At 48.9% G+C, this 27643-nt stretch overlaps 1 protein-coding gene across 1 annotated transcript in view; it reads left to right on the forward strand.

The window, feature by feature from the left end:
- GRK3 (G protein-coupled receptor kinase 3) overlaps window positions 1-27643 on the forward strand; it is a 100032-nt gene that overhangs the window by 43143 nt on the left and 29246 nt on the right. Inside the window, exons 4-11 of the mRNA XM_080941356.1 lie at window positions 1945-2046; window positions 4773-4847; window positions 9810-9871; window positions 13383-13434; window positions 15619-15710; window positions 17115-17214; window positions 23873-23951; window positions 25622-25752. Coding sequence (XP_080797482.1) covers window positions 1945-2046; window positions 4773-4847; window positions 9810-9871; window positions 13383-13434; window positions 15619-15710; window positions 17115-17214; window positions 23873-23951; window positions 25622-25752 — 693 coding nt within the window. The remainder of the gene's footprint in view (window positions 1-1944; window positions 2047-4772; window positions 4848-9809; window positions 9872-13382; window positions 13435-15618; window positions 15711-17114; window positions 17215-23872; window positions 23952-25621; window positions 25753-27643) is intronic.

Consider the following 27643-nt stretch of genomic DNA (forward strand, 5'->3'; position numbering starts at 1 on the left):
GACATGCAGAGGCCGGATTTCAGAGAGGTGGGCCTGGGACACAGCGGTGGCCCATGTGCACACACACGTGCAGCCATGTGTGTGGCCATTTAGAGAAAGACTGTGTAGTGATGGTATGCTACCACCACTGTCTTTCCGTGTGGAGGCCCGCCGCCTGAGTGCCAGCTCAGCCCTCCACGATTAAACACAAGCTGCCGCCAGGAAGTCCTTTGGGCAGCCCTGTCATGGCTGATGGTAGCGAGCCTTGTGAAAGAAAGCGGGGTGTGGGTTTCAGCGCCCCCCTTTCCGTGCTCTCTCTGTGCTGCCTGACGTTCATGTGGGGTTAATCAGACTCAGGTCCTGGAGCACAGACTCGGTGCTGTGCTCCACTTGTTCAGGAAGCCAGCTGCAGGGGGCAAATCATGGAAGCTTCCAGGAGCGAGCATCTGACTTGCCAGAAGCGCTGTGTCTCATGGGTTCCCTGTGCATGTCCCTTAATGGCTGTCTTCAGGATATTACGTTCTGCAGTAGTGCACTACCGCTTCAGGTTGTTTGTGTGTCAAGGGACACGCTTTGGCCTCCGGTTGGCTTGGCATCTGTTCTAGCATTCGGGCCTTCTGGCGTTAACCCTTGACTATTCGAAAACCAAAATGCAACCCGAGGAGTCAACCAAGCAGAGGAATCAACTAAGCCCCACCCCGTCCTCTCTGATGGCTGGGGTGCACTGTGCCTGACGTCCGCCTTGCAGTGGTGTCTCTGAGGCTGCTCTGTGGTTAAGTTTTCAGAGCCTGAGGTAGGATGCTTGGACCTGGTCCCTGGCTATGCCAGCCTTGCTGAGACCTATTGATCCTCCCAGGATGGTCCCACAGTGTCATCTGCCCCCAAAAGACCCCGTTCCTAGCCCCAGAAGTCCCTCTGGCGTGACTGCCAGGTACCACAAAACACAGAGGACTTAATCCTGGTAACTTCTCAGTGTGGGAAATGTTTAGTTGTCACAGGGTCTCCAGGGTTGACACCCTCTTCCCCCTCCCACGAAACTGTGACCTCATCGGTATGAGGCTTCGTAGGACTGACTGGTTTTGATTCCAGTGTGTGAACACCTGCCTGTAAGGTCAAAGCTGCAACCCCTGGTGTGTGTTGGGGGATCAAGTCCCTGTTTCTTGCCTGCCCAGGAGGACAGCTCTCGGGTGTAACACATTGACTGTAACTAGGTCGCACGCTTTTAGATTTTATTGTTTTTAGTCTTGTCTTGAGTTGTCAAAATATGTGCGTAAAGAAATGGGGACAGTTTTCTGACCAGGGACCTCTTGAGATCAGATGATTACAGTAATTTCACGATCGCCACATGACACGGGTGCTTCTGAAACCCTTTTCACTATTTAGTCAGCCCAAAGACAGCTGGGAAGTCTTTCCTAGCAGCTAGAAGCAGTGGGTCCTTCTTTCCTTCCATCTGTCTCCCATCTAACCCAGGCTCTGCCTCCCGAGGGCTGGGATGAGAGCCAGGCACAGCCCTCCTGGCCTGGGATAACTAGTAAGGTTGGAAAACCACGCTTTCATCCTGGAGTTCACTCCACCAAACACACACTTTCCTCCCCTGCTGGAACTCTGGTAGAGTGTGAACACACTCCACCTCAGAGCTTAAGTCCAGCCAGCTTTGGAAGATCTGTGCTATGGAGAGAACCAGCCAGGCAAGTGGCCCCTGGCTTCTATGCAGCGAGAGATATCTGTGGCCACATTACGATGCTCAGGGTCATCACGGAGGGAAACACGTTTGTTTCTAGCCTGGTCTAACATGTGGCCACCTCTCTCTCTCCTCGTGCAAAGCAGTCATTTTTAGGGGAATCGCTGCCTGGGTAACTTCTTTTATCTCATGGGGAAGGGTTTCTGGCTGGGTCAGCTGTCATTCTAAATAAAGCCAGTTTCTAGGAAGTCGTGAACTAATGTTGACAACCTCTGGAAATGTAGATAAAAGAATATGAGAAACTGGACAACGAAGAGGACAGGCTACGCCGGAGTCGGCAGATGTACGACGCCTACATCATGAGGGAGCTCCTATCCAGTACGCATGTGAGTGTCCCATCCCCAGATGGTACCACGTGGGACATTGACAGGGTCTCTTTATGTAGCTCAGGCTTCCTGTACACTAGCACTGACACCCTGATGGTGGTGGTGATGATAATGGTCGTGATGGTGGTGATGATGATGGTGGTGGTGATGATAATGGTCGTGTTGGTGGTGGTGATGACGATGATGGTGGTGGTGATGGTGGTGGTGATGGTGATGGTGATAGTGGTGACGATGATGGTGGTGGTGATGGTGGTGGTGATGGTGATGGTGATGGTGGTGATGATGGTGATGGTGATGGTGATTGATGGTGGTGATGATGATGGTGGTGGTGATGGTGGTGATGGTGATGGTGGTGGTGATGATAGTGATGATGATGGTGGTGGTGGTGATGGTGGTGGTGATGGTGGTGATGGTGATGGTGATGGTGGTGATGATGGTGGTGGTTATGGTGGTGATGGTGATGGTGATGGTGGTGATGATGATGGTGGTGGTGATGGTAGTGATGATGGTGGTGGTGGTGATGGTGGTGGTGATGGTGGTGATGATGATGATGGTGGTGGTGATGGTGGTGATGGTGATGGTGGTGGTTATGGTGGTGATGGTGATGGTGGTGATGATGATGGTGGTGGTGATGGTGGTGATGGTGATGGTGGTGGTGATGATGATGGTGGTGATTATGGTGGTGATGGTGATGGTGGTGACGATGATGGTGGTGGTGATGGTGATGGTGGTGGTGGTGATGATGATGGTGATGGTTATGGTGGTGATGGTGATGGTGATGGTGGTGGTGGTGATGATGATGGTGATGGTTATGGTGGTGATGGTGATGGTGATGGTGGTGATGATGATGGTGGTGGTGATGGTGGTGATGGTGATGGTGGAGGTGGTGATGGTGATGGTGGTGATGATGATGGTGGTGGTGATGGTGATGGTAGTGATGATGGTGGTGGTGGTGATGGTGGTGGTGATGGTGGTGATGATGATGGTGGTGATGATGATGATGGTGATGATGGTGATGACAATGATCATGATTAGTATTGCTGTATCATTTAGGGGTCTAGAATTGAATCCAGGCCCTTACGCTTGCTAGTGGAACACCACTGAGCCATCTCCCTAGCCTTGCTGCCATGGATTAAACTTAGCTCTACTTTAACAATTAGGTGAATCAGAGTTCTATTAATATAAATCTTCAGTGATGTCTTGGGATGGATCAGGATGCTAATTTTATTCACAAATAGTTAAGTAATGGTCGAAATTATCGTCTTCCTTAGAAGTCGGATAAACAAGCTAATTGGAATAAGCTAGTTTCCAGGAAGAGATTTAGGAGCAAATGGGTTAATTAGCAAGGTAGACATTGCAAAGTGGGTGCCTCTGTACTGAAGCAGCCCATTTTTTAATGGACACGCAGTCTTCATCTACTCTGTCTGGGGCCGTGGCCACTAGCCACACGCTGCTACTTGAGTTTATTTAGAGTAATTGAAATTAGATGAAGTCACGTCTGGGCTCCCCCCACGAGCTGTGTCTCAAGTACCCTGGGGTTCCATGTGGCTAGAGGCTCCCATATGTGACAACACAAAGGTACAGCATTACACTGCGTCAGGACCTGGGGGGCCCAGCTGCGCCTCCATACTTAGACTACATGTTTGGGGTGACATGCATGTGGTTGCGGTACACGCTGGCCTCTCTCAAAGCTTCTGTCATTTCCCTGTGTCACACAGAGGGGATTGGAGCCTGGCACATGCTCACGGCTTTGTATCTGGGTGTCTTGGCTGGGGGTGGCTGAGCCCTGGAGGATTTGGCTCTCCTCAGCTCAGCTGTGAGGGGCAGACTGATAGGTTTTGCTCAAATGACTTGTGGTGATCATCCCCGCCCCCCGCCCCCCGCCCCCCGCCCCCCGCCCCCCGCCCCCCAGGTTGAGTGAGGGTTTTGTTCCAGAGTTAGGGATGATGCTGGGCTTGGCTGTTTCTATCCTGAACACTACAAAGTTTTAAACCAAGACTTGGAAAATTGGTCCCTTTGTGGCAGGCCTGTGTGTTTGCTGCTGTTTAGGCTGCCCGGCTTCTTCCCCAAGAGCCTCTTCCAGCCCAGGTTTCCCATAGAGGTGGCCATGGGAGTGAGGGCAGTCAGAGTCTCAGAGAGTGCTCATGTTTCTGTGGATTTTTAGGAACAGGAGTCTCATTAATCACTGAGAAACAATTCGAATGAATGAGACTGCGTTGAAAGGTTTCTGGAAGACATAGTTTCTGAAACCCACACACCAATGGAAGTTCCGCTCTGTCTGCCCTCTGCTGGGGTTCAGGGAGACCTCGGGAGCCCCAGCACCATCTGCCACTGTGGCCTAGCTTGTAATGCTTGTGTTGAGTTTCTAGGTGCATGACCCTGCATCTGTTCTCTCTGACACAGCAGATAGCTCACATCTGTAGAATTGCCACTGAGGAAGGAAACAGTTATACAGGTAGTTAGGCCGAGGTGGGCCTCCTTACACTCTGTTGCCATGGAAACCATGACCTGCCGAGGGGTCTATTCTTGGCACCCAAGGAAGGACTCTGGGTACTCAGAGGACAGCGTGTTCTTAGATTGTCTGCAGAGAGCCCACGGGTCACTCTAAGGGGATCGATCCACCGTGTCAAACCATCTGTTGTAATGTGTGATCTACAGACATGTCACCTCCTTATTAAAAATAAATGCTGTCTTCCCTTCTTCCTTCCTCTTACTTTCTTTTTAAGCAATTCTCAAAACAAGCTGTGGAGCACGTTCAGAGCCATCTCTCCAAGAAGCAGGTGACAGCTACTCTTTTTCAGGTAAGATTGCTTCAGAACAAATGTCCCACCTGCTGCAGGCTTGGTGATGTTTCTTCAGCTGGCCAGTCGCACTGATGTGCATGGCTGTCTGCTCAGAGCAGGCAGGTCCCCTTGCTGTGACCTGCCACCAGTGCTGACAGGTGCTACGGGTTCCTGGAAATGGGCTCTGGGCTGCGGCAGTCTCGTGACCGTACGTTCTGGAAATCCGAAGGCGAAGACGGAGCCGAGCCTTCCTCCTGTTTGGTATTCGGCGTCTGTGATGAGTGGGGGTGACATGGTTGCGATGATCACCCTCTGGATTAAGTGGGATTTGTGCTCCAGAGTTCGAGGTGATGGTCTGACACTCTGGGGTCCCGTATCCCGTTTCCATCCTGAACGTTCCAAAGGTTTACACCGAGACTCGAGACAGACCTGTGTGTTTGCTGCTGTTTAGGCTGACCAGCTTCTCCCCTGAGAACCTTTTCCAGCCTGGGTTTTCTGCCAGGGGAACGAGGGCCGTCAGTCTCAGAGGGGTAGCAAGTGTTCATGTTCCTTTTTCAAAAGTGAACTGACTGAGTTCATCATCGGATTCCCAGTTTATTTACAGTGAGATGCACTGATGAAGCCCAGACTAGTCCCTGAATTCTCCATCTTCCCATGGCCATTACAGGTGCATGCAACTGTGCCCCCACTGGTTTTGGACTCAGTGTCTTAGGAGAGGGTAAGCTTCTACAAAGTCAGTAATTCTCGGATCCTGAGCACCCACCTAGCGGTGTGTCGGGCATTGCTGTCCTCTTGGAGTTAGGTGGGCCTTTCTGTGCACTCCAGAATGTTCCCAGAGTTAGGATCAGAGCCTGTGTCCCCAGGCTAACTCTGACAAGCTGGGCTTGATGACTGGTCATTAATAAGAAACAAGCCACACTGGGGGAAAGGACAGAGAGATCCACCCCACCCTATGCCCATGGTCTGGGTCCTGACGTGAGGATAAAGGTTAGGTTATATGCATGTCTGAGCAGTCCTAATGACAACACAATCTTGTCCATCATATTTATGTTCTGATGAGTTCTTAGAACCATGTCATCCATTGCCTCTCCCAGCCTCCTCCTCCTAGTGAGACTCCTGGGGAAATTCTAGTTTTCCGATACCTTGTTATCTCCTAGCCTGGTAGCTGATGGGAGGATACAGTATTTTTTTAGGTTGTCCTCATCCCTGCCTGGCCATTACAGGAAGAGTCTGTTTCAGTTCTGGGCCTGCCACCCTCCCCTGCAGCTTCTGAAACCCAGTTTGCTCAGAGATTTGGTGTGGTGGACACACACATGGTGCTCTGCAAGGGGCCTGCCCTTCTCACTGTTCCTCAGATGAAAGCTGAGATCATACATGTTGTGTTTTATAAAAATGAGGAGAGGAGAGAAGGAATATGTTTGGTGGATGTGCAGTCAGGTGTAGGGGAAGGTAGTGCCTCTGTGGGCCCTTGCCGATGCATCCCTTCCCCCTGAGGGACCAGCCAAAGATGGTATAGTATAGACTAGTTTATTCAGGACATGGGGAGAGGAGTTGAGAGAACAGAAACAGAGAAAGGGAGGGAGGGAGGGAAGGAGAGAGAGAGAGAGAAGAGAAGAGGGGTGGGGAGGGGAGAGAAGGAGAGGAAGCTGGTCATGAGCACATGAAGGGGGAAGGGAATGGGGAAAGAGGGGGAGTAGGAGCAAGGGGGACAGAGCAAGAAAGCAAGAGAGAGGGAGAGAGGGGGAGGGCAAGAGAGAGGAAGGGACAAGCAGCCCCCTTTATAGTGAGTCAGGCACACCTGGCTGTTGCCAGGTGGCTGTGGGGCAGAACCTAGAAGAAATGCTAAGGAGATGCCTTACAGTAAAATGGTGCAGTGCTGCTGGCTGCATTGCCGTCTCCATATTTATCATGTGAGTGTTTTGGTTTTCTACTGATCTACACAGATGGCCCGTAGCCAGTCACTCCTGACATTTCTGAACTCTACCGTAGACCGTGGCATGTCACTGGAGGTTCCCATGAGGGAAATGAAGGACAGCATCTAGTTACATTTATCTTCAAGAGCCAGCAGTAACCACTTGCAGGAAATTGTTTAATGTGTAGTTTACTTAACTCTTTATTAATTATTTACTTATATTAGCCATTTTGGATACTGTGTCGGAGATCAGGAGTGGAGGCCCCGACAGTCTGGCTAACCTCTGCTGATTGCTTCTAGGTTGCATTTTTCATGAGATGTCAGAAAGCCAGAGACACTGGGAGGGGCCTATTTCATAGTTACCCTCCCCTGAGAGCCTACAGAGTCCTGGGAGAACAGCATTTATCCCTTCTGAGCCTTGGTGGCCTTTCCGCCTCCTGCCTCTGGGAGGTTTCTTTAGTTCAACGTGACCATGCTGGGAGCCAGGCTTCCAACATCCCACCTTTGGCACCTCCTTGTCCACCCAAATCTAGCCCCAGTAACAGTGGGACAAGATCACTGCAGGCAAGAGTGACAGAGACGACAGAGGTTATCAGGGTGGCCCCAGGGCACACCCACCTACAAGCTGTTTCTTCAGCGGGGTGGAGCTGTTAGTGTGGCTCAGGGCAGCTGCGTCCTCCCAGCCTAGCGATGAACTAGATGCATAGATGGGCAGACGGAGGGCTGTTGTCTTGGGAAGTAACAAAGTTTACAGTTACAATGTGCCGAAGTCAACTTAAAGAGACTAATAGATATTCCAGTGTTTGCCAATCTGCTTTGGAGAGAAATAATTGCATAGGCACATTTGGAGGTGGGAGAGAAACCTGGCTGGACATGGGAGAGGGACCTGGCTGGTGAGTGACTAATGGTGCTCTGCCCTGTGCTCCACAGACGACATTCTTAAATTTCATTTGTTTGTCATATACTAGATGTGACTTCCTGCTTTTATAGATTGAGGTAACCAAGGACTTTAGTGGGATGTGTGCTCTCACCCCCACTGCAGAATGTTGGCTTTGTCTCCCTTCACTGATGTGTGTGTGTGTCTGTGTGTATAATTGTGTATGTGTAGTATGTGTATGCATGTGTGTGTGTGCATGTGAGAGTGTGTGTGCATATGTGTATGTGTTTGTGTGTATGCATGTGTGTTTGTATATGAGTGTGTGTGTTTGTGTTGTGTGTACGTGTGCATGTCTGTGTATGCATGTGTATGTGCATGTGTGTATGCATGTGAGAGTGTGTGTATCTGTGTATGTGTTTGTGTGTATGCATGTGAGAGTGTGTATGTGTGCATGTCTGTGTGTGCATGTGAGAGTGTGTTTGTGTTGTGTGTATGTGTGCATGTCTGTGTGTGCATGTATGTGTAGATGTGTGAGTGTGTGTGAGTATGTAAGTAGTGTGTGTGCATGCATGTGTGCATGTGAGTGTGTGTGTGTGTGTAAGAGTCTTGTGTGTGCATGTGAGAGTGGGTGTGCATGTGTGTGTTTGTGTGTGCATGTGAGAGTGAGGATGAATGCATGCATACATGTGAGTGTATGTATGTATTCATGTGTGAGTGTGTGTATAGTGTGTGCATGCATGTGTACATGTTTGAGTGCATCTAAGAGTAGTACATATGTGAGTGTATGTGTCTGTGTGTGTGAGTGTGTGAGTGTATGAGTGTGAGTGGTATGTGCATGCATGTGTGCATATTCACGTGTGTTGCATGTTCATATGTGTGTGTGTGTGCACAAGGGAGTATGTGTGTGTGTGAATGTGTGTGTGTTGGTTCTGTAAAGTACCTGACAAAAGCCAGCTAAGAATAAAAGGGTTTGTTTGGCTCTCAGTCCATAGGGGCACAGCCATGGTGGTGGAGAAGGTGTAGCAGCAGGAGTCCACAGTCAGGAAGCCAAGAGGGTCAGAAGCAGCCACACTCTGCATCCATGTGGCTCTTCCCTCACAGACATGCCGGGAGATCTGTCTCCATGGTGATCCTGGGGCATCTTGGGTTAGCAATCAGTAGCTTCCGGCACAGGTTAAAATGTGGCCGGGCGGCAGGTGATCAAGAGGTCCTAGAGGGGCTTGGCTGCTCCTCCAGTACTAGGAAGAATGGAACGTTTGATGGAACAGAAATGTGAGCCGTGAATGAGCACATTGTTCCCTGTGGAGAAAGCCTATTGGAAGAACATGGGACCTCACTTCCAAGTCCCCACCTGAGCTCCCTGCCACCAGGACACTCCCTTCTATCATCTTTACTTGTTCTGAGATATTCTGAGTGGAGGCACCGAAAGGGTTAAATTTCCCATTATCTAGTGCATCAGACGTATCAAGATATTTTCCCAAAAGGTCCCGTGGACTCTAGTGAACTCTAGAGCATGGCCATCTGCCAGCCTCTTGCTCTCAACTGGAGTGTATGGAACAGGAATTGTAGCTGTTCAGTGCGATGAGGCAGATCTGTGGCAGAGAGGAGCTGAGCCTCACTCGAGGAGCCTAGAGCTGTGGTCAGCATCTCCCAGGGTACTCATTAGAAGGCCCAACCAAACCCACTCCACCCCACAGCCCCCTTCTCGGAGTCTAAAGGGTATAACATTAATTAATTAATTAATAACATGGACAATTGGGACAATTAACTGTGGGCCTATTTGCTTTCGGTCTTTAAAATGCAGCCCACGTGGACAAGGCACATAGCAAGGCATGCTGGGAAACTCACTCACAGGGCCCAGTGCCAGATGAAAACATGCAGACCCCCTTTTCAGAAATTAGTCAGAATTCCAAGCTGGAGACAGAGGGCCGCATAGCTAAGGGCTGGGACCCTTTATGTGGCTCGGGAAGACAACTCCAGTCAGCGAGGAGGTGACGGCAGTTCATGGAGAGCTGTGTGCAGTGCAGTAGGGGATGACTGAGGTGATCCTGGAGTGAGCCCACTGAGGGGGCAGTGACAGGGACACAGCATCCCGTGAGCAGCATGTTGGCTGACCCCAGGCCCGGAGCCACGGGCAAACCCCCTTTCTCTGATTCATTCCTACTTACACGATGTCATTTCTTCTTTGCAGCCATACATAGAAGAAATCTGTGAAAGCCTTCGAGGGGATATTTTCCAAAAGTTTATGGAAAGGTATGAGGCTTGGTGTGTGTTGCTTTATCTTTCCACAGACCCTTCCTGGCTGGGATCTCGGGCCAGCCCTTTGTCACACCTCCACCTTGATGCTTTTTATGTTATAGCTCTGGGGTGTGTAGCCCTTGACCCCCACATCCTGCACCGGCTTGTTCTAAAATTGAGACAGCTTGGGGAAGTTTCATTTTATAAAGATCTTAAGGGAAGCCTTTGCTAATTCAGCATGGTGGCTATGTTTTATCTGTCTTATCCTAAGATGTGCACACATCTTAGGATCTTGAGGCATGTCTCCCAAGGCAGGGCCAGCCTGGGGAATGACAGACTGTGTGCTCACGGCCATCGTTTGCATACTTAATGAATTCATCTCCATGGGTCTCCAGGCTGCAGAGCAGTGTGTCTTCCGATACTCTGAAGTTGGTCGGCTCCCCTTGAGCTGTGTACACATGTGTATCACTGTCAGTTGGTAGAGATCCGAGCCTGTGAGAGCATCTCCCCCCACCCCAACCCCGCCCTGAGTTCTTCTGACTGCATGCGTTTGTGATTTTACTAGAATGGAGAGATAATTTATCCTGGAATGAGCTCAGTATCTTGGGGACTGACGTCCGTATATGTGACCCTTGGCCTCTGATCCTGGGGCCAGCCGAAAGCTCTGGAAAGAGACTCAGTGAAGTCAGGGAGGAGGAATATAGGCTGAGAGCTGGGCTCGGGCCTCATCCAGGGCCAGCCTCACTGCCTAGATTTCTCAAATCTGGCTCCCACCATCTTAGTCTGTGTGACTGGGCTCCACTTGTTCCATGCCTTGAGCCTGGTCTCTTTGCCTCCGGAGTTGGTACTCCCTTATTGTGGGATACAAGGAGTACCCCTCCCCCACACACATCCAAGCTTTACCCTCTTTACCTTCTGACCTCTGAGGACCTTGGGCTCTGGCTGCCAAAGGCTCATGGTCCCAAGAGGTTTACACTCTGTGCTCAGGTCACCCTGGAGCAGAGACTCTGCCACACAGCGAGGGGACATCTGCTGCCCCTGAGGAGGAGTCTGCCACAGCAAGTTCATGCTTAGCTGGCAAACAGAGCAGGTATTCCACCCTCTGAGCTGGACAGGACTCTGAGGCTGGTTGTAAATTCGTCAGATCCTGTCAAGCTCAGACTCTGAGAACAAGGAAGTTCCGCATGAACCAGTGCATTCCTGACTGAGAGAGCCAGGTAGAGATGTCAGGGTGTGGGGAAGAGGGAGACCCTCTAAAGGACATTTTTAGGTTCAAGAAGAAAGTTGCTGTGCTCGAAAAGACCATTGAGATTTGAGTCATTGGCATCTGAAGCCTTTTTTTTTCAGGGCCTGATTAGTGGGGTGTGTGTGTGTGTGTGTGTGTGTGTAAGCAACTTAAGCTTTCTCATAGAAGGCTGGCACCTATGACTTTATAAGACCCCCTCTTCCCATTTAAAGAACATTGGATTGTGTGTCTTAAAGAGGAACCAGTCAAGGACTAGGTGAGATGCAACCTATGGTCCCCCTCACCCCTCCTGTCCTCTACCCTCTCCTCCCTTCCTCTACCCCTTCTCTTCCTTCCCTCCCCCATTTCCCTCCTTCCTTATGTCCCCACTCCTTTCTCTAACTCTAAGGATCGAATCCAGAGCCACCTACCATCTGGTATTCTTCCACCACGCTACACTACCCCAGCTCACATTCTGCATTTCTTCTGGACCTCTGTAATGACAGCACCACACCAACATTCTGCCCATTAATGAATAAGTAAACATAGTAATGTCTGCATTAAGAAGGAGGGTAGACATGTGTCCACTGAGTCCATTTGTCCTTTGGTTGTTCAGAAAAGAAGTGGAAATCTCTAGGGACCAAATACCTTTGGCAGCCAGAGCCCAGGGTCCTCAGAGGTCAGAGGGTAAAGAGGGTAAAGCTTGGATGTGGGATGGCCCAGGCTCACCTGCTGCCACTCCCAGCACTGACTCTGCTGCTCAGGACAAGAGGGTCATTGTGTCATCTGGGCTCCTAGCCACCCTGTTCAAAGCTTCTATGTTCCCCAGAAGCAGCAGAGAGCCATGGCCACACAGCTGAGGTTTCTCCTTCCCCTAGGAAAGCCCTCAAGCCCCTTAGTGCACCACCCACCTGACTGCACAACTCTGGTGATGTTCAAGACCCGTGCTTTTCAAACCCAAAGTCCACACTCACAGTGAGCATGTATGTTTTTCAAACATGCACGGATGAAGACGGTGATGGGCCAGCATCACGGAAGGCCAGTGTGAGGGGGAGGGGCTCTCGGCTGTATCCTGTGTGACTCTGAGTTCAGGAGCCTAGTGGTCTGGGTTCATCTGCTCACTTACACATGACCTTTGCCCAGTTCTAGTTGCTGGCCTTAGTCTTGGCGGCCATAAAGTGGAGTCAGAATGCCGGGGTTCACAGAGCTGCTGAAGGGAGTCAATGAACCGTGTGGATTGGGCATGCAGTGACCACAGGCTGTGTTTGCTACCCTTAGAGTTATTTGTGCACGTTGCTTGTCTTTTTTGGTTGTTTAGAATGGAAGATCTAAATAGTCATGAGTCATCCATAGCTGCACATTGAAATGTCCCCCATGTACACAGAGGCCAGTTCTGGAAGGTGGTGGGTCTCACTTATCTCAAAGTGGCAACTTTGTTGCACTGGTTTGTATCAATGTACTGCTGGAGGTAGCTCTAGGAGCTAGTGGTTCACGTTGGTCTCAAAGTGGCAACTTTGTTGCACTGGTTTGCGTCAATGTACCATTAAAAATCAGACTCTACATGGGACCTGTGAAAGTTGAAGAGAGACACCAAGTCTTTCATTTAAGCAGAAAAATGAACCTGTAGACCTGGGTGAAAAGAAAGTGTTACCATTTTATTTTGTAAATTGTATCTCATCATATCTGCCCTCCTCCCTCCAGCCCCTCCTCCTTGCTCCTCCTCCCTCCAGCTCCTCCCATGCTTGTCTCCTTCCAAGTTTCTGGTCTTGCCTATCTTGTCTATATAACAGCAATTGCTATGTGTATGTACATGTAAATTTATATGTATAAGTGCATGTGTACATATATTCACACAGATATATATATATATATATCCTGAATCCATTTAGCTCTGCTCACGTGGGATTAAACCTATGTGGGTGCTTAATCTTGGAGTAGACTGGTTTTTATTTAGGGATGGGACCATGTGCAGTGTCTCCTTGTTGGTTGGTCACCTGGCATTGCCACTGTGCTGGTCTTGTTCTGGCAACCATATTGCTAAGAGTTTGTGGGTCCAGCATCCCCACTGTAAGTTGGTCCTCTGGTCTTATAACCTTTATGTTCCAAGATTTCCCTGAGCCACACGAAGTACAGGGGTGCCAGTTGTGGTGCCCAAGAATGATTTACTTGTGTGAGAGGCAGCACGGGAGTTGGATCCCATCTTGCAGGGCTCTTGGAAGTCCAGTTAGGCACTTACGGAACTCTCCGGAACTCTCTGGAACTCTCCAGAACTCTCCAGTGATTGCTTATATTCTCTTCCAGTGATAAATTCACCAGATTCTGTCAGTGGAAGAACATAGAACTGAATATTCACGTGAGTGCCATACTTCTCTGCCCCCCCCCTTTTAAATAAAAACTTCCTCTGCCCTAATGTCGTGAGAAAGTGCTTTGTTCTGGAACATTCTCCCCAAGGATATGCAGCGTAGTGCAGATGTGCTTGTATAAGTTTGTGGACTGAGAGCTGGGCTCCCATGCTCAGTAACCTTCATTCCTCATATGTGTGTGTGAGAATGAGACTATGTGCATAAGAAGGGCAGTTTTAGGTTGCAATTGATTGACCCTTCACCAAAACTCACCGTGGCGATGTAAGCCTTCCAATCACTATCACGTCTGCGGAGCCCGGCTCCTGCCCCACTGTGATGCTCCCTTCACCGATCTTACTGTGGGACGTAATAAAATAAGCAGAATAGTTTCTTAGAATAAGGTTTCAGGTTTGTTTGATTTCCTTTTTCTTACTTTGGAATTGGCAGAAGTGGGGGTTGGTAGAACACTGGGCTGGGAGTCATGCCTCAGCATGAGGGACAAATCTCTCTCTCTCTCTCTCTCTCTCTCTCACACACACACACACACACACACACACACACACACACACACACAGAGAGAGAGAGAGAGAGAGAGAGAGAGAGAGACAGATAGACAGACAGACAGAGAGATGGAGAGGGAGAGATACACAACAGCAAACCCAGGGAAATGGAACACAGTGGCCCTGGACCACAGGCCGCCTGTTGTGTGGCTCCTGGGTACCTCAGCATCCTCTAAGCTGAGATGTCAGGACTCTAGGAAGTCGGCTCTGAGTGCTCAGCGCTGTCTTCACCCCTCACATGGATCTTCTGGAGATACAAGGTTTTTGATTGGATAAAAGAATTAGTTGTGTTTTGTTTTTAAAGAAAGATTTGTACTTAAAGCAGTGTTGTGGGGAAAGGGCTTTTTAAAACTTTCCCCTTGCATCCTATGTACTGGATGATTTAAAAGAAAGGCGTTATAACACCTGCACATGCACGCAGACACAGAGTCACACAATGCTCTCTCACATGCACACACACACAGACACACAAGCATACACATATATACATACATGCTTACACATACAAGCATACACACATATACATATAGACTTACACATATACACAGTCCTATACATGCACTCACACACATACATACATATACATAGTCATATACATACACTCACAACCACAGGCACACAAACATATACACATATACACACAGGCTTACACACAGTCATACATATGCACTCACATACACACACATGCACACAAGCATACACATATATATACACATGCTTACATATACAAGCATACACACATATATATATACACAGGCTTACATATATACAGAGTCCTACACATGCACTCACACACATACATACATATACATAGTCATACATGTTCACACACATACATACATATACATAGTCATATACATACACTCACATCCACAGGCACAGAAACATATACACATATACACACAGTTATACATATGCACTCACATACATACATATACATAGTCATACAGAGGCATACACATATATACACACAGACACACAAGCATACACACATATACATACAGACACACAAGCTTATACACATATACACGCAGGCTCACACAGACACACACACACACACACACACACACACATTTTTTGGCCCCCGAGTTCTGTTGATGGACGGAGTGTATGTGTGTGAATGAAGTCTCTTTCTGTGCCTCTTTTTATGTTCATGTGAAGAGTTCTGACTCCCACAGCCTGCCTCTCAGCGTTTCCAGTTAGAGGGTGTTTGTTCTGAAACAGCTGCTCTCCACAAGGACTCCTGTCTTCCCACCAGGACAGTGTGGAGAAGGGTCTGATTGTCCCCAAATCTAGGATCCCTGGTGCCTGAGATCACTTCTCATATTGACTAGTGATTCTATTCTTGTCCCGCCCCCCAACATCGACACTTGCATAGCCTAAGGTTTTCAAGAATGGAAGGACGGTCTCCTCCTATACTCCCCTCCCCCACACCTGTCTCCATGCTGGGCCTGGTGTGCCATGGGGTGGCAGCTAAGGCAGAGTAAGTAACTGTTTGTGGTTACAGTGGTCTGCAGTCTCAGCCCTCAGCTTAAAGAATTGGTCCTCGGAGTGGGAGGTGACATTGGATGATCTGTCTGTCCTTACCCTGACTCCATGTGACTGTTGTCTTCATTTCATCTTGTGCTTCTGCAGCTGAGCATGAACGACTTCAGTGTGCACAGGATCATCGGCCGAGGAGGGTTTGGGGAAGTTTACGGCTGCAGGAAAGCTGACACTGGTAAAATGTGAGCCTCTGTCTTGTCTCACGGGACTGTTAAGGGGGCCTTGGTCCAGAGAGAGAGAGAGAGAGAGATGTTTGGATTTGGTCAGGAAGCCTGGCCCTTCACTTCTTAGGGCTACTGGGAAGCTAAAAGGATTCACACATGGAGTGCCTGCAGCAGGGAGTCTGTCCTAGAACCGCTACCTGCTCTCCTTCAAGCTTGATTGACCCATGGTGCCTTCCCTCATGTAGGGATCCTGCTGAGCGTGTGCCCAGAGCCTGACCGTACTGACTGTTTATTCTTCAGTGGACAGTTCTATGAAAACCTTCCTGTCCAAGGATAGGGACTGGAGCGGCACGCAGAGCATTTTGAAGGTCCCTTGTCAGGGATAAATCATTTTCCATGTTCTTGGAGCTCTAAGGTGTGGTTAAGTTCCTGCCTGCCTCACAGACTGTTTTTCTGTAGGTCACATGACACATGTAGCCCTGGTTGACCTGATACTTGCTGTGTAGACCAGGCTGACCTCAAATTCAGAGATCCACTGGCCTCTGCCACCAAGCGTTCACCACAGTTAAGAAGCCCATGTGCTTTCGGAGTTCTGGACTCTGCTATCAGCCCCCACCCCATCCCAACCTACCTGTTGGGCAGTTCAAAGCAAGTGTGACAGTCATGGAGAATTTTCTGTCCTTAAACCCTTGTAACAAATGAAGAATCCTCTTTCACCTTCCCACTGTGCTCCTGAAAATGTTTCTAGCTTCTCCCTGCCTGGAATAAACCAAATGACTGAAGGCCGGTTTCCTGGGGGCTTTGTCACAGGCTCTTATAAGATTTAACTTGTCAGAATGGCCCCTTAGTTAGCCAGAGGTAGACATGAGAAACCTTCCTGTCACCTGCCACGTGTGATTGCAGGAGAATCCAGTTAGGGTCTTACGCCTCCAAAGAGCTAAATCGGACCCACACATTCGCCTCCTCTGCTCGGTAGCACCAGAGAGCACGTTAAGCATTTGTTGCTTTTTGCTTCTGCCCCATTTATCTAATGCATCTCTCTCCACATGGCGAGAGAAATCCCTGTGATACCCTGCGATTGCTTTCTCCCCACAGTGAAGATTCCCCAGAGGGCACCTGGGCGCCATCTTGCTTCCTTTTGTTGTGGTAGAAACATCCTGGAAGGGCTGGAGGGATGGCTCAGTAGTTAAGAGCACTGACTGCTCTTCCAGAGGTCCTGAGTTCAAATCCCAGAAACCACATGGTGGCTCACAACCATCTGTAATGAGTTCTGATGCCCTCTTCTGGTGTGTCTGAAGACAGCAACAGTGTACTCACATATAATAAATAAATAATTCTGAAAGAAAGAAAGAAAGCCTGGAAGTTTGTGTGGTCTGGTGTAGGTTCTTGGCCTAGACTCCACCCTTGTATTTATGTCCCCAGGTATGCCATGAAGTGCTTAGACAAAAAGAGGGTGAAGATGAAGCAGGGAGAGACGCTGGCTTTGAACGAGAGAATCATGCTGTCTCTTGTCAGCACTGGGGTGAGTAGATCCGTGGCCTCTGACATCCTGTCAGCTGCTACTGTCTGTCCCAGCTGATCATGGAGTAGCTCGATGGAGGGAGGGTTAGGGTATGACACAGGACAGGCTCGTGCTGGTGGGGTTGGGTGCGATGCCTCTCTCTGGGCTGGAGGGGAGGCCAGTACACCCCCCTCTTCCTCCAGAAGCAGCCCCCTCCCTAGAGCAGTCCCTCCTGGGCAGAGCATGGTGCCCAGCGGGCAGACAATTATGGTGGAAGACTTGTGGAATGAACATTGGATGCGCAGGCGCTCAGAGCAGGCCGGAGGCTTAGGATTGAGCTGTGCTATGGCAGGGTATACCATACATGTGTGGCTGGCAGGCTAGCCCTCCCTAGAATGAGTGGAGGGCTCCGATTGTCACCGTGCAGGCCACAGGTGGACAGTTTCTGTCTCCTGTGGGGCCTTTCTGACTGACACAGCTGGATTCAGTGCGCAGTCCTCTCTGCCTAAAGGATTTAAAGGTGTCAAACCGTAATGGCCAAGAACCAGTTTCAGCTGGTGAGAGGGCTGCGGAGACCCTGAACAGATCCCACCCCTTCCCGTTCTTGGCCACACTGACCCAAGCCCACTTTCAGATCATTCCTTTGGGGAAGAAGTGGGTTGTGTGTGTGTGTGTGTGTGTGTGTGTGTGTGTAAGAGAGAGAGAGAGAGAGAGAGAGAGAGACAGACAGACAGAGAGAGAGAGAGAGAGAGACAGAGACACACACACACACACACACACACAGAGAGAGAGAGAGAGAGAGAGAGAGAGAGAGAGAGAGAGAGAGAGAGCGCTGTTTCTATTGAGTTCCGGTTAATGATGACACTAGCACATCTCCGAGCTTCCAGAAGGACTGTTTGCTACTGAAGCAGAACAAACACGTGATTTAGATGAACTGAAAATGAGGGTGGGGGGCTCCAATTAATCTTTAATTATGCAGGTTCGCCTTCCAACTCTAAACATTTAGCCTCATTTTTAACGAGTTATTTCAAAGCCCCGTTAGTTTTTAAGAAGTCCTATGGAGAATATATATATATATATATATATATATATATATATATATATATTTATGTTGGCAAGGTACAAAGCCAGATTGCATATATCCTTTTAATATTTCCTTTATTCAGATGAGGGGATGTGGGGTGACGAGTACACCATCTTTGCTTCGGTCCAATCTGAAGAAGATAAGTTTGAAATCCTGCCTATACTGGGCCACTAACTTTAACATAAGAGAATTAACCCTACGCCTGTTCAGATTCTAATCTGTTTTGCTAAAAGGTACTTCAGCCTGGCACACTACAATTAAGTGACTGGGGAGTGTCAGCTTTCAGTTCTGCGTGCCCTGGTCACAATGTGGTCCTCTTTTGTCTGCTTGGTCCCTGGATCGAGGAGGGTTGCTGGTCTTCCTTCCTGGGTGTGCTTCATGCCAGTGAAAAGCATCATGGGGCTTGTGCTAAGGCAGTGAGAACTGTAGTCTCACTGGGGAGGCTGCCCAAGGGTAGCAGCTGAGCTGTCAGGGGGTGGGGGATGGTTCCTAGGTGTGGTGTGGGAAGGGATGGCCACATGGGTTTTGTTCATTCTCTCTTGGCCAATTTGGCCAGATGCCCAAGGGGGCCATCTGAGTTTGCCATTGGCTGCTGTCAGGCTGTAAGTTCTCTCAGAGATAAGGGAAGGCTCTGGTGGCAGGTGTGGTCAGGCCAGATGAAGTAACTTTGGGTTTTCCCAGAAATCACCCCAGGGATGTGGTCTGAGACTCGGGGAAACAAACCTTGTCTATTAGAGAGACTCAAACTTGAATGGCTCTCGTGAGCAGGACTCGATGGTCAGAGCTTAGGCTAGTGAGAAAAAAAAAAAAAGCAAGCAAGTCCACCCAGCTGGAACTGGGTCAAGGGGAACTTGTACCTGGCACTAGGCGAAACCACCTTATAAGCAGCTGTTGGGAGATGCTCGGGGAACGTGGGCTTTCCATCATGGCTTTCTTTGTGGTTTCAGGCAAGCAGCTCCTTATTCAGGGCTTGACTTACTGCTCTTTAAGGAAGTGAGACCAGCTGGGTGGCTCCTCCTATCTTCCTCTTCCTTCTCCCTCTCCTCCTTTCCTCCCTTTCTCTCCCTCCCTCCCTCCCTTTCTCTCTCCTTCCCCCACCCCCTGATTCTAAATTCTAATTCTATAACTCATTCCCTATCTAGCTAAAGAGGCCGGGCTGTCATTAGAAGGACCACAAGCCACTGTGTTCCAGAATCTTTCATGTGAGGTCCAATGGGTACAGTTCCCCATCCCAGCTGGGAAAGACCCTGGCTTTATTGAGTTTCTGGTCCACTTACTTCTCTTTCCCACCGAGCTGCTCGTTAGATCACAGGACACATGTTTGGGGGGCCCACTGAGGATGAGGTTAAGTGTAGCAGGGGAAGGTCACAGGAGGATCTTGAGAAGATGGAGGCCTGTGTTTGCCAGTTTATGTCAGCTTGTCACAAGCTGAGAAGAGGGAAACTTCAAGTGAGGAAATGCCTCCATAAAATGGGGCTATAAGCAAGCAATGCGTTTTCTTAATTAGCAGTTGGTAGAGGAGGACCCAGTCCATTGTGGGCGGGGCCATTCCTGGGAAGGTGGTCCTGGGTTCTATAAGAAAGCAGGATAAGCAAGTCATGAGGAGCAAGCCAGTGAGCAGCACCCCTCCATGATCTCTGCATCAGCTCCTGCCTCCAGGTTCCTGTTCTCTTACTGTCTTAGCTTCCTTCAGTGGACTGTGATTTAAGATGTATAAGCCAAAAAAGCCCTTTCCTCCCCAACTTAACTTCAGTCATTTGGTTTGAGCACAGCAACAGTAATCCTAAGGAGACAGGGCTGCAGAAGTCCTCTGGCTCACAGAAGGATAGCACAGTACTTCATTTACTTGAGAATGCATGCTCTTAGAGTCAGTAAATTCACCATCTCAGCAGACCAGAGGACCGAAGAGGAAGCTGTCAGTCATCCTGACCCAGTTTTCTCTAGAAGACTTATGGAAATGAATCCAAGTTTGTGTGTCTATATTTTATAGTGCATATCAACTAGAAGTCATCTGCACACCCTTAACACAGAGATTTTGGAGCCTGTTATTTCATAATTTGCATGTGGTTGTGTGTGTACTCCTTTGCTTGAGTGTAAAGGTCAGAGGTGAGAGGTCAGATGTCAGGGGTTACTCTTAGGTTGTTGGCCTTCCCCTGTGTTTTGAGATAGAGTTTCTCCCTGACCCGGGGCTCAACAATTGGGCTAGGCTGGCTGGCCAGGGAGGCCCAGGTCTGTCTCCTCTCTGCCACCACAGTGTTTCGATCCCAAGTGCCTCCAACCACGCCAAGCTCTTTAATGTGGGTTCCGGAGATGAGACCCAGACCTTCTTGCTTATGTGTCAAGAATCTTACAGAGTGAGTCTCCCCAACACTGACGTTTTAAGGAAGTTATGCAGTGAGGATTTAGGTTTCCGGTAAAAGGAATTATGTGAATATGTTTTTGTTTTAATCCCAGGTGTGGGAAATGAGGCTGCTTCAGTTTGTCCACAGCCGTTAACTACGGATTGTCTCGTGTTCCAGGAGGGGTGTGATTTTTGCCAGCTGCAGACAGTTTACATTTGGAATTCTGGGGACTCTGGAGTCCCCAGAGGGCAGTGCAAGTGCCCCAGAGGGCAGGGGATTGGGGAATTGCTAGTTCCCCTGCGGCTGCTGAGTTCTGCTCTTCTGCTGGATTGTTGGGTTGCTACATTGTTGTTTTGTTGGATTGCTGGACTGTTAACATTGTTGATTGCTGGATTGTTACATTGTTGTTTTGCTGGATTGTTGGATTGCTACATTACTGTTGATTATTGGATTGTTACATTGTTGTTTTGCTGGATTGTTGGATTGCTACATTGCTGTTGATTATTGGATTGTTACATTGTTGTTTTGCTGGATTGTTGGATTGCTACATTGCTGCTGATTATTGGATTGTTACATTGTTGTTTTGCTGGATTGCTGGTTAGAGATACCTTGAGGACTGAAACTGGATTTGCCTCTAGGAATTCAACACCCTTAGTCAGCAGCAAGTAGTCTAAAGAGGTCTATGGCCCCTTTCCCCTGTAACTTTCTTTTCCTCCTACCTAGCATTGTGGGTTGGAAGGGATTGGGGTGGAGATGCATGGTAGATATAAGAACCCTATAAAGTAGCTCCAAAAAGTACACCTGGGGAAAAAACCATATCGTATGGCAGGCTGTAATTTACGTTAGGTCAGATTCTTGCTGAGGCTTTTTAGTGGCAAGGACGTGTGAAGAGTCTAAACCAATCCTGTGTTAAGACCAGCAGAGAATCCTGCTGAATCAGGATCTGAGAGAGATGGAGGTTTGTCAGAAGCCTGAAGTTCTGAAGTCACCCTGAGGCTTGAGACACCAACTCCCTGCCCAGGTTATTTCTCTCCTGGGCTCTCTAAAGGTGGCTGTCTCTGCTGTTAGCCTGACCTGTGTGTGGTTTTCTGCTTTTCTCCCCGAGAGCGTGAGATAGCCCATGCTGCTGCCTACATAGCTAAATAGCGAGGTCAACAAGAGCTGTGTAGCACTGTCACCAAACCAGCCCATGAGCCAAGAATGGTCCGTGCATATCTAGAAGCCTTGTAAGGAAAGGTCACAGAGAGCAGGTGTCAGACACTGTGTGTGGTCTGCAGAGCCTGAGCTAATGCACAGGTCCAGAGTCCTGTGCCACAGTCCCCTCCCCGAGTCTCCCCTGAGGCCTTTCCCAGGCTAGGCTAATCTAAGCAGTGCTATTAGGCAGTTCTTGAGATAGGCCTCCTGCACCCATAGTGCAGACAGCTACCGACTGTCTACTTGGTGTGGAGTGGCCAGATCATGTAAAAAACAACTCAGGTAATAGCTCCAAACAGCTGATTAAGGCTCGGCACCGTGACACTAATTGTGGTTGTCATGCAGAGTGTGGTCAGGCCATGTTTCTGCTTTGTTGACTAGATGCTCAGCTGTTCAGCACTGATAAAAGACACTGACCCCACCTGAGACCTTTTCTGTTACATATATTGCACTCAAATGACCATCTGCACGTGCATCCTACATAGGGTTCTCTCCTCTATTTTTCATTTTGTGTTTGAGCTTAGGGCTGTGCTGTCTGAACTACATTTATAAGTATGTGTATGTGTGTTTTCCTGTGTGTATATGCGTGTGCATATGTGTATAGACATGTACATGTGTGTGCATATACATATATTGTGTATTTGTGTACATGTGTGCATGTACATGTGTGTGTATGTGTGTATAGACACGTACACATGTGTATAGACATGTACATGTCTGTGCATATATTTACTTGTGGATTTGAGTACATGTGTGTGCACCTGTATATGTATCTATGTGTGTAGACATGTATACATGGTATGCGCCTATACATATATGTACTCATGTCATATATTTGTGTACACTGTGTGTCCTTGTATGTGTATGTATGTGTGTACCTTTGTGAATTCATTTGTGTACACACATATGCACCTCTGTGTATACATGAGTGTCCATGTGTATGCATGTGTCCGTGTGTATATAGCATGTGTATACCTGTATGTAAGTTTGCATCTTTGTATGTATATATGTGTATGTGCATGTGTATGTATATATGTGTGTTTGTGTACATGTGTATATGCATGTGTACATGTGTGTTTGTGTGCTCGTATACATGTGTATATGCACATGTATATGTGTGCTTGTGTGTGTGTGTGTGTGTGCAAACCCTTATAGAGAGGTGTGAGATGCTCACCTATGTGTGTCCCTGTGGAGGCCGAAGTGAATGCCTATTTTCTCTCTTGTTCCATACTTTGATTTTTGAGATGGGGTGAACTGGGGGTTCACTGACTGGCTAGACGGAATGGCCAGCAAACCCCAGTGACCTTTTCCTGTCTGCATCTCCAGTGTGTGCTCAACTGTTTGCTCGTTCATGTGTGTGCGGGGTGTCTGAGCTCAGGTCCTCATGCTGTGCAGCTCTACCTCTTCCAGCTCCGTCAGGGTCATCACCGCTGTGACTTCCCTGCCTTGTTTTTCTTAAAGTGTGTCTATACTTTCTGACTGTTTATAGTCCCACGCACATTAATCAACCTGTCAGCTTTCACTTCTATTAGGACCCTGTGGGATCTGTGAACAATTCTCGGACACGGAAGCCGGTTTATGTTGAGTCACTTTGTCAGTCACTCCACGGCCTGTTTTCTACCTTCGAAGGAGAATTCATTCTAATAACACAAGTGCTAGACAACTTCTCTCCCGTTAGGCTCTTCTGAGGTCAAAGTAGAGACTCAAATACATAGTTGACTGGCCAGGACACAAACCAGGACAGCAGAGACCATTGGGGCAACCATGTCCCCAGTGGCTGTGGTCTTTTGAAAGGGGCCCAGGAGCAGAAAGGACAGTGCCAGGATGAATCAGGGTGAGAGAGTACTCCACATCCTGCTGTTCCGATGGCGGGCTGTGTCTCTGGCTCTTGTCATCCACTGGATCTGCAGCTCTGTGGCTCCTGAAGAGGTCAGCAGGTGTCACACGTGAGGCCAAGGAGAGAAGGGCTCAGCAGGAGTCCACGGTGGGGTCTTTGGCAGTGGAATGCTTTCTGGGGCAGCTTCTGTCCTTCTCACAGGCTTCTGTCTGTCCACTCTAGGATTGTCCCTTCATTGTCTGCATGACCTATGCCTTCCACACGCCAGACAAACTCTGCTTCATCCTGGACCTGATGAACGGTAAGCAAGCCCCAGGTGTTTGGCTGCCCTCTGAGTGTTGCCTGGTGTTCACTCTGAGCCTGTGGCCCTCAGACAGGCTGAGTTCTGCGCGTCTGTCCCATAGCTAGACTCTCATTGTCACTTAAAGGCATCTTTGCCCTTTGGTTTCTGGTAGATCCATCTTTGCGACACTGGCTGTGATTTCTCCCAGGCCGCCATTTTCTACCCAGGAAGCTGGGTCTAGAAACTTCTCACAAAATAAGTACTGAGTGTGAAGTTTTGCCCTCTGTACTGCAGCTGACTTCGGTCTTTAATTAGCTTATTTCCTGGTCTCAACTCCCAAGAATGTAGGCCCAAGATAGACACACATTTAGAAGCTGGCTTTCAAGGGCTGATTTGTGTGGATTCTACTTTTTATTTCCTGCGCCTCCTGAGTCCTCAGGAATCTATGCTCATCTCTGAAGCTATGAACAGCCACCCCAAAGGGTGCAGACACAAAATGTTCACTCGGAAAGTACTTTCAGTGTGAGAATGTGGTATCTGAGCACTTGGAGTATTTTTAGGAAAAGCTGAAACGAAATATGAACCATTCAGATGTTCAGTTGCTTATTTTTTTTCTTTAGTTAGCTTAAGTTTTATTATTGTTTTGAGTGTGTGATTTGAGCTCATACCTGGCCCCAAAATAGGAAAGACAAAGTAGTTAAAAGTAGTGAGTTAAGATGATGCTGGAGCCGATAGTGCAGGCCGTGTGTGTGTGTGTGTGTGTGTGTGTGTGTGTATGTGTGTGTATGTGTGTGTGTGCGTGTGTGTGTGTATGTGTGTATGTGTGTGTGTGTATGTGTGTGTGTGCATGTGTGTGTGTATGTGTGTATGTGTGTGTATGTGTGTGTGTATGTGTGTGTATGTGTGTGTGTGTGTGTGTGTGTGCATGTGTGTGTCTGCAGAGGGGGTTGGGGTCATGGAGGGGTGAAGGCAGAGAGGCCCCTTCCCTGCTAGGGCCAGGCAGACCCACTGGAGAAAGTGTGGAGCCCTTTATTGAGTGTCTCAGTCTGTACACAAGGAAGAAAGAGCTGTGTGCAGTCCAGGTTATCCTCGGACACGTGCAGCCTTTACCATCTGCCCCGCTTCCCGCCTCATGACCCGTCCTTGAAGCCACGAAGCTATTTCCTTTTCCCAATATCATGCTGCTACAAGCAGTTCTGAACACAGGACCAGGGTGACAGTTTTGTGAGGGCTCTCGGATCCCCACCGCCTGGGTTTTGTCAGTATGCCTCTCCGCTGGCCAACATCAGCATCCAATCTCTCCCCAAGGGGCCAGTTTAAGGTTTATAGTTTGGGTTTGTTTTCTCACGAGGCAGTCAAGAGTGGACTATGTGGGTGGGCTCAGTTTCTGGGCGGGGTTTAAATAGTCTGGAGGTTCTGCTGGCTGGCCCACGCTCCATGGTGTCACCATGATCTGAGCTGCAGCCCCAGTGGTGGCTCTGTCCCATCCATGAGACAGGGTCTTCCCCATCATCTCCTTGAAAGTGTTTCTGTAATGATCCACACCTTTGGCCAAATTAACAGAAATCAAAGACTTAATTGAAGGCCAAAAGGAGGAGCCTTTTTCTCTCGCACCCTTATTATGTGGGGTGACCTCTGTCTCCTCTCAGTGACCATCTGTGACTTGCCCTCTGGGTCTTTGGTTGCAGGGGGTGACATGCATTACCACCTCTCCCAACATGGGGTGTTTACTGAGAAGGAGATGCGGTTTTATGCCAGCGAGATCATCCTGGGCCTTGAGCACATGCACACCTGCTTCGTAGTCTACAGAGACCTGAAGGTAAGGAGGGTTGGGGTGTGCCCCAGGCCCTCTGGGAGCCCCGTTCTCTGCAGCAGGGCCCTGACCTGCCTTCCTAGTCCTGTCTCAGCCCTGTCAATGTGGTTCACTGTGAGACCACATTGGGGTTGGTACCTGTGGCCAGTCTATTGTCATGGCAACCGCAGTGCCTACTAAGGTGCAGGGTGCAGTTCATATTAAGTAGAGGAGTTACACAATAAAGAAGATGCTGGCCAGCATCTTTTGGCACGTCTCAGTCTATGTATATAATTGTGGTTTGGTAGCCGCTCACCATGGAGCAGATTTTGCCTTGGTCAGAGCTTAAGAGGGATAAAGATGACCGTGAGCCATGATAAAGAAAGCTGCAGTCCTGGCTCCTGTGGGACAAGGCTGGTTGGAGGGAAAGGGGGTGTTGTGCAGTATAGCTCATCTGGGGACAGCTCATGGTGGTTCTCTGAGCTGTGCTCATGTCCCAGGGCTGAGAAGCAATGGCTTTGAGCACTGAGGCCTTGCACTGTAAAGCTGTGTTTCAAAAGGGGCTCTCCAAGAAGGAGGAACCTGGGTGGTTGCTCCGGGTGTCCATGGTGACACGGTGCATCGATGTGTGATGCAAACAGGGGAGAAAAAGAAGAGAGACTGCCTTATTGAGGGACTCTGTCTTCACGATAAACCACCATGACTAAAATCGATGCAGGGAGGAAAGGGTTTTATCTTTTAGCCTGTGGTCCATCATGCAGGGAACTCAGAGCAGGAACTCAAGCAGGGCAGGAACCTGGAGGCGGGGGCTAGAGGGGTGCTGCTTACTGGCTTGCTCCTCATGGCTTGCTCAGCCTGCTTTCTTAAAAATCCCAGGACCATCAGCCCAGGGATGGCTCCATCCATAATGGGTGGCCCCACCCACAGTGAGCGGCCCCACCCACAATGGGCGGGGCTTTCCCCATCAGTTACTAATGAAGAAAATGTACACAGGCTTGCCTACAGGCTGATCCGAGGGAAACAGGTTCTCAATTATGGTTCTCCCTTCTCAGGTGACTCCAGCTGTGTCAAGCTGGCAAAAACCACCAAAAGAACAAAAACAAAAAAGCAAGCAAACAAACCAGGTCATCCAGGACAGAAACCCTGACACATTATAGATACCTGTGTGCTGTAAAACTTTTTAATCCCAGTCCAGGGTTTCTCTCTTGCCTTGACCATTTAGTTCCCAGATAAAGGACACACACAACCTTTATATTTTCAATAATCCTTAAACAGCACAAGAACTGAGCAGACACCTACCCTCTGTGCTATTGGAATCTATTTCCTATCAGTAGCCCTGAGTTATTACCATATTTCATCTGGGTTGCTCTTAACTCCAACAGGCCAGTCCTCAGGGCTGTGTTTTCTTGACTCCTATCCCATGGCATCTTCTCTCTCCCCCTTCACCTTCTTTTCCCCACCCTCATGATTCTCCTCCCACCCCCAAGCCCTGGAACCCTACCCCCCCATCTCATCTGCCCAGCTATTGGCTGTCGGCATCTTTATTCGCCAATCAGAAATAACTTGAGGGGAGAGTTCCACAGTATCACTTGGGGTCTATTTGCAGACTCTTGTCTCTGGTCTCTGGGGCAACCAGGTCTTGGGGGTCCTCACTTGCCATCACAATACACAGCAACAAACCTCCACACCTGTGAAAGTAACTTCAAGAGGATGAGAGACAGTTCACCCATTGGATAGGAAAACACCTGGAGGAAGTGTTTGACTCTCATTTCCTTTTCTTTCTGGAATGATCTAAACATGCAGTGGTCTGGAAGGAAGTTATGTTCTCTTCTCCTAGGTTCTGTAAGGTGTGTGTGTGTATATGTATGTATGCATATATGTGTGTGTATGTGTGTGTATGTGTATGTATGCATATATG

The sequence above is a fragment of the Micromys minutus genome, assembly GCF_963924665.1.
Source record: "Micromys minutus genome assembly, chromosome: 29".
In the NCBI taxonomy this organism is placed as follows: domain Eukaryota; kingdom Metazoa; phylum Chordata; class Mammalia; order Rodentia; family Muridae; genus Micromys; species Micromys minutus.